The sequence below is a fragment of the Priapulus caudatus genome, unplaced genomic scaffold (genome assembly GCF_000485595.1).
Source record: "Priapulus caudatus unplaced genomic scaffold, Priapulus_caudatus-5.0.1 Scaffold365, whole genome shotgun sequence".
NCBI lineage: Eukaryota > Metazoa > Priapulida > Priapulimorpha > Priapulimorphida > Priapulidae > Priapulus > Priapulus caudatus.
This window is the reverse complement of record NW_014577426.1, coordinates 209,328-217,023: the sequence shown is the minus strand read 5'-3', so window position 1 is coordinate 217,023 and position 7,696 is coordinate 209,328. Positions and strand designations below refer to the sequence as shown.

The window sequence follows — 7,696 nt, the reverse complement described above, 5'->3', positions numbered from 1 at the left end:
TCGAGTGTACGTTAGCGTATGTGTATGTACGTATGTGTACGTACGTATGTATACGTTACGTATGTGTACGTACCTACGTGTGCGTGCGTATGTTGTACGTACGTATGTGTACTACGTATGTGTACGTAGTATGTGTACGTACGTATGTGTACGTACGTATGTGTGCGGACGTTATGTGTACGTACGATGTGTAGTACGTTTGTGTAGTACGTGTATGTGTACGTTACGATGATGTGCTGCGTAGTATGTGTACGTACGTATTGGTGTACGTACGTACGTGTGCGTGCGTATGTGCTACGTACGTATGTGTACGTACGTATGTGTACGTACGTATGTGTACGTACGTATGTTACGTACGTATGTGGTGCGTACCATGTGTTACGTACGTATCGTGATCGGTACGTAATGGGTACGTACGTTGTGTACGTCGATGTGTACGTACGTATGTGAATCGTGGTATTGTACGTACGTATGTGTACTACGTATGTGTACGTACGTATTGTGTACGTATATGTGTACGTACGTATGTGTACGACGTATGTGTTGCGTACGCATGTGTACGTACGTAATGTGATCGTACGTATGTGTACGTACGTATGTGTACGTTACGCATGTGTACGTACGTATGTTGATCGTTTTCCGTATGTGTACGTACGTATGTGTAAGTACGCAATGGTGTAACGTACGTATGTTGATCGTGGTATGTGTATCGTAGCATGAGTAGTACGCAATGATGTAGCATTGTGTACGTACGTATGTGTACGTAGTATGTATACGCTACGTATTGTGACTACGTACGTCGCGAATTGTGCGTGCTACGTGTACGCACGATGTGTACGTACGCATGTGTACGTACGCATGTGTGGTACGTATGTGATTTCGCTACGTATAGTGTACGTACGCATGATGTACGTACGGCATGTGTAGTACGCATTGTACGTAGTATGTGCTGCGTACGTATGTGTACGTACGTAATTGTGTACGTAACGCATGTGAGCGTACGACTTGTGTTCGTTACGTATGTGTACGTACGCATGTGCTACGAACGCATGTGTTACGTACGCATGTGTACGTACGCCATGGTGCGTTACGTACTGTGTTCGTACGTATGTGTACGTACGCATGTGTACGTACGCATGTAGTACGTACGCATGTGCTACGTCGCATGTGTGCGTTACGTATGTTTCGTACGTATGTGTACGTACGCATGTGTACGTACGCATGTGTACGTACGCATGGTACGTGACGTATGGTGTGCGTACGTATGCTGCTACGTACGTAGTGTGTACCTACGTATGTGTGCCGTACGTATGTGGTGAGTACGTATGTGTACTACGTATGTGTGGTGCTATGTGTGCGTACGTATGTCGTGGCGTGCGTATGTGTGCGCTACGTATGTTGCGTTACGTATTTGTGCGTTAACGTATGTGTTAGTATGTATGTGTGCGTACGTATGTGTGCGTACGTTCGTGGTGCGTTGCGTATGTGTACGTTACGTATGTGTGCGCGACGTATTGTGTGCGTACGCATGTGTGCGTATGTATGTTTCGTGCGTAATGTGTTCTCGCATGTGTGCGTACGCTATGTGTTCGTACGGTATGTGTAGTACGATGTGTAGTACGCATTGTACGTACGCATGTGTACGTACGTATGTGGTGCGTACTATGCTGTGCGTACGCATGGGTGCGTACGTATGTGTGAGTACGTGTGTGTACGTACGTGTGTGTAGTTACTTATTGTGTACGATACGTATGTGTACGTACGTATGTGTATGTACGTATGTATGCGTACGTATGTGTACGTACGTGTGGTGTACGTACGTATGTGCTACGTACGTGTGTGTACGTACGTAGTGGTACGTACGTGCTGTGTGACGTACGTATGTCGTACGTACGTATGTGATGCGCTACGTACTGTGATATAAGCGGTACGTACTCTTACGCGTGAACCTGCCCTCAGTAATGGAACATCATTTTCTTTCCAATGCAAGCTTGCCAACCCCCGCATTGGGGGAAACGGGGAAACAATTTTATCGGAACGGAACTTCCGAAGCCCTTAATTTTAATTACCAGGAAGTTACGTGAATGAGATAGAATATTACCTGGTTGCTTAACTACTACTGACGGCTATTCACAACGGGAGCTAGTCATGGGCATTGTTTCTATATACCGAGCATATAACCCGCCACCCAGGTGTCAATCTACCTGTGCAGGTGTGGCGAGTATAAGGTAGTGGTTTATCGTTAATAATTGTATTTGCAATCCACTCATCAACCCGTTATACGGACTGACCTAGATTCACGACACTTCATGCCCAGACAAGAGTATGCTCTATTCCAGCGGCGATATATATATATATAATATTATATATATATATATATATGCTATGTGCGTGCGTTCATGAGGAGAGAGTTTTCTGTAATTACCAAGCAGTACTGTTACGCAGCCTATACTACCCACACTATTTACGTTTCGCACCATTGCCGTTATGGAACACTCACTTTCTACGATGGCTATCTACGTAATTCACGTGTATTATATATAGGGTCATAATTATACTTTTGTTTGCTTGGCTCTGTGCACAGCACGAATCCCCTCAAAGACACACGCGCGCGCCTATGTAAGCACATGCACGCACACATGCACCCGTACGCACGCACATGCGCGCATACACAGAAACACAGGCACACACCTCTGAACTATAACAAATATTGTTATAGTTCAGTGGCACATACACGCACGCGCGCACATACACGCACACATACACGCACACACGCGCGCACACACACGCACACATACACGCACGCGCGCACACACACGCACACATACACACACGCGCGCACACATACACGCACGCGCGCACACACACGCACACATACACACACGCGCGCACACATACACGCACGCGCGCACACACACGCACACATACACGCACGCGCGCACACACACACGCACATATACATGCACGCGCACACACACACGCACCCATACACGCAATCGCACACACACACGCACACATACACGCACGCACACGCACACACACATACACGCACGCGCGCACACACACACACACACACACACACACACACACACATAATTATCCGTCCGTCCGTCCATGTGTATGTGCGTGCGTGAGTGCGTGGGCGTGTACGTGCATTCGTGCGTGCGTGCGTGCGTGTGTGTGCGTGCATGGCTAGCTTGTTTGCTCTGCATGTGTGTTAGCTTTAGTATCTGTCAGAACAATTATGGTGTTTTTGCAGCGAAAGACAGCCATCACTTTTGTTTTCTCACCGGTCAAACGAAACGAAACGAAGAGTGAAAACGGTTATGTTTCTGTGACGCAGAACAATCAGAGCATTCACGTGACAAGTAAACGTCGCTCGTGAAGACCCGATAAGAGCGTCGGCGGATAACAACCAATCATTGTGCAACAACGATCGTAATAGGTTCGTTCCAAAGACGATAATTGCCATCGATTTTCTATAGATTATAATAACCTATAATTATACGTATATCAATAAATCCACAGGTGCACTATAAAGTTAAGAAGAACGCACCACCGAACTGCCATCGCAATGAGCATCGCATACTGTAGCTGGCTAACGAGAGCGCTACTGTGTAAATATTTTGATTAAAAATATCCTAGACGAACTCGGTGAGAGATAGTACCTCGCCTGCCTTCCCGCTTCCCACCGCTCCGACAATTAAACAAACCATTTTGTAACAATATTTTTGCATTTTTTTGCAAACAAATTACATAACGCTTTCTTTCATGTCCATGCATAGCTCTATCGCTGTAGGCAGCTCTGCGCTCACGTTACAGATAGCGAATCTAACCGAATCCCTGTAGAGCCGGTGCGATACCCATAACGCATGTCCGCAAAATCTAAACCCTTGCTGTCGAAAATTAGATGTAAGAGTATAGAATGTAAAATAGAAGATGTAGAATGTAGATTATTCATTTACAGGTCGATTCCTCTTTTACATCGTGTCAGCAGAACTGAAGCGGCTTGCGTTGAAATGACTAATGAATTTGCAAAGTAAAACAGGAACCAACTGAGAGATTGCCATGTGAATCGACCCGAAACCAGTGAGTCGTTTATAAAAGCAGGTCGGATCAAGTCAACATGTTACAAGTCTGCGCAATCACACCACAAAACTACACAACTCGTTACAACCTCGAATTGAAGTAGATATATTTATTATTAATATTAATATGTTTATACAAGCATCAATAACTATCAATACAAATAACTTATTAATTACTTCTTGTACAGATTTACAACCCAATACACAGATTTGCCCCGTTCTAAGCGAGCCATCACAAGAAAATACTACTAGCCCATACATAGATTAGTCCACTACTAGCCCATACAGTTGCCGTTAAGCTTTGTTGTAAACTAATCTGAAGTAACATCGTGTTTATTTAACTTATTCGGTAATTTTCTAGGGCGCTTGCGTACACACAACACGCGTTTTTACTAAGGATAACTAATCAGTAGGCCTACATCCCCGCCCCACACAGATCTCTTCCGACGTGCAAGAAACTGCATAAACAAAAACCGAATTCCTTTAATCAACCTTCTAACAACCGGCTGCTGTCTTTTAACCGTAAAGAGCCATGTTTCTGTGCGATCGCGACCCAATTGTCTCCAACCCTCTTATCTCCTGTTCTGCACACGAGCGTGCTTGGAGTAGGGGTTGCAGGCAGCCAATCAGCAGCTCTGACAGATAGACGCTCTTTGTCTGCGGCTGTCCAATGAATGTAGGTTAAATCCGTGAGCAGGTGTTCGGCGGTCGCTTCGCTGCGCGCGTCATATATAAGCGACGTCACTCTCCGTTTCAGAAGCTGTTGACGATAAGGACGGATCTATCATCACGCTGCTCCTGCCCGCATATCATAATCACAACAGGTAAGACGCATACGTCATCGTTGCAGGCAACATTGACACGCGGCGCGGGCAACATTCACTAGCATAAGCCACCTAGCGGCATGGCGGATTGAGACGTGCTGTCACGTGCCAACAAGGATCGATCATGTAGATTCTAAATATCGATTTCCTAGTTCGATTCTACGACCCATTCTCATCTGATCGAAGCGTCAATACAATAACTACGGATGATACGATATGGCTCACTTTCTGTGACGTCATCGTTGATCAAACAGAATCGTAGCATTGGGAAAACAGTATATAGTCAACTTAATTGGATATATAGTTTACAGATATATTTCTAAAGGTCATTAATTAAAACATTTATCACCACTAAAAAAGCGCGTTAATTGATCGATATATAATTTTTCATATCTATATTATGGTAAATTATTCATGTTTATATCGTTAACAATATGGCCGCTGTTCATCTAGCTGACAGGATGAATCTGGCGATCGCAGCGCTCCTATTGAGCAGTCTTGCTCATGCTCAACCTTGGAGGGGAGATCGGGACGGCATCGCTCAGATTAGCGGTGGTAACGGCGGAGGATACAATTCCTACAATCCGTATCCGACCCGCCAACAGCACCAGTCAACGTACAGAGCGCCACCACGCGGCGAGATCCGCTACCAGCCCGTGCAGAGAGCCACCTACCGGCAGCAGCCGGGAAGTTACGTGTCCGTGCAGCCGGCAGCGTATCGTCTGCAAGGCGCCGGCTACAGACGCGCGCAGCCGCAGTACACCGCTGCCGCCCAGGCTCAGGCTGGCTACCAGCTGGGTCCGATAGAGCGCGCTCGCCGCACTATCTCTCCCATCGTGGCGCCGACAGGCGACGTCAGGCAACCGTCTGGTTTCAGTTTCAATTTCAACAGCGTGCGCGACCAGGCTCTCCGCCACGTGCCGCACGGCGCGCAGCCGCCACGCCGCGTCAAGGAGCAAGTCGGAAACCGCTACAGATCCGGATTCGCACGTCAGTTCAACAGCGATTCGGCCGACCGAATCGGATCCGGTAGCGGCGTCGTCATCGCCGAGTTCACGGCGAGCCGGAAGGCGGATCAGGAGATCCTGAAGGAGTTCTTACAGGAGGCAAGCTCCGACGGCAAGTACAACTCAGGACTCGCCTACGATTTCGCTAAACCGACCCGTGACGTCAGTTACCAGCCTGTGAGCATCGAGCCAGCCAAGATCCACGTCGGCAAGGCACAGCCCACCTACGCAGCGCCCTCTACTGGTAGCGGCTACCAGGTGGCGCCCTCTCCGGTCGTCACCAGATACAGGGTGCCTGTTTCCGGCGCCAGCTACAGAGTGCAGGTTCCGCAAGGGTACGCACCCGTAGCGACGTACGCGGGAGAGAGGCAGCAGCAGGAGCAAGCTCCAGTTATCACTTACACACACTACGGAGGCGGCGGGAGGCAGCAAACACCAGTCTCCTCATACGGCGGTCAAAGTTATCAGTAATGCAGCAATACGGCAGGGTCGTGGAACCTCACTGATGGAACACAAATCAGAGTGCGTTTATATTTTTATACAAGCAAGAATTTCGGAGAATGCTAAAAGATTTCCGCGTAGCAAGTGAAGTATGGACAGCATAACATCGGTGTGAGTGTGTGTGTGTGTGTGTGTGTGTGTGTGTGTGTGTGTGTGTGTGTGTGTGTGTGTGTGTGTGTGTGACATCCATTTATCTAGCGTTGGTCTGTGCGCGGTTGCGGGGTACACATGCACGCACGCTGACTTAATCCTCACCTAATGACATTAATCTCACATCAATGAAATCGCAATAAAGAAATCGGCGGATGAAATTCTAGCCGCCATTGACTTACATCGCTCGCGGGCACGCCAATTTCCTGGCTCGGCAGCTATGAGAGAATCTCCAGCCTCCTTCTCTCCCGATATCTTTCTATCTCGCGCTCACCCGAGCGAACGCACGCACACACGCACGCACGCCCCAGCGAACGCACGCACATACGTACGTAATCGCATCCGTAATAAAACTAATCCGCCGCATAGACTCTTGCTATTGTGCGCTATTACCATGGCAACTACGGCCCTATATTCTGCACTTATTACATAATATATATTTATAGATATATGTGTATATATATATCGCACGCGTGGGCTGCCTATCTCGGCAGTAAAGTCTATGAGGCCAACGTGCGGTGATTTCATTTTGCGCATAACCTCGCTCTGTTCTCGCCTCGCCTTCTTTCACTCACTCTCTCCATCACTCACTCACTCACTCACTCACTCACTCACTCACTCACTCACTCACTCACTCACTCACTCACTCACTCACTCACTCACTCACTCACTCACTCACTCACTCAGCTCATCACTCATCTCACTCGTCACTCACGTCACTCACTCACTCACTCACCAGGCTCGACTCACTCACTGCACTCACTTCACTCACTCACTCCCAGTCTCTCTTTTCTCGCGCTCTCTCTCTCTCTCTCTCTCTCTTCTCCTCTCTCTCTCTCTCTCTCATCTCTCTCACCTCTCTCTCTCTCCTCACACTCTCTCTCACCTCTCTCTCTCTCGACACCTGCTCCACGCTCTCTCTCTCTCATCTCTCTCTCTCTCTATTCTCTCTTCTCGCTCTCTCTCTCTCTCTCTCTCTTCTCTGTCTCTCTCCCTTTTTCTCTCTTCCCCCTCTTTCTTTTTCTTTTTACCCTTTCTCCCCCTTCTTTCCCCCTCGTCGTCTCGCTCTCGCTCTCTCTTATCGCCCCTCTCTCTGGTCTGTCCCGCTGTCGTACCCGCTCCACAT

General features: G+C 47.9%; 1 protein-coding gene across 1 annotated transcript; it reads left to right on the top strand.

Moving 5' to 3' along the window:
* Nucleotides 1-4,840: 4,840 nt before the first annotated feature.
* On the top strand, nucleotides 4,841-6,596 carry LOC106809579. The gene is made up of 2 exons (XM_014812708.1): nucleotides 4,841-4,912; nucleotides 5,366-6,596. Exon 2 carries the CDS (start codon nucleotides 5,374-5,376, stop codon nucleotides 6,388-6,390), a length of 1,017 nt encoding a protein of 338 aa, XP_014668194.1. The 5' UTR covers nucleotides 4,841-4,912; nucleotides 5,366-5,373; the 3' UTR covers nucleotides 6,391-6,596.
* The last annotated feature ends 1,100 nt before the right edge of the window (nucleotides 6,597-7,696 follow it).

Excerpts from the sequence above, each read along its gene's own strand:
- LOC106809579 (XM_014812708.1), top strand. The coding sequence starts at position 5,374 with ATGAATCTGGCGATCGCAGCGCTCCTATTGAGCAGTCTTGCTCATGCT.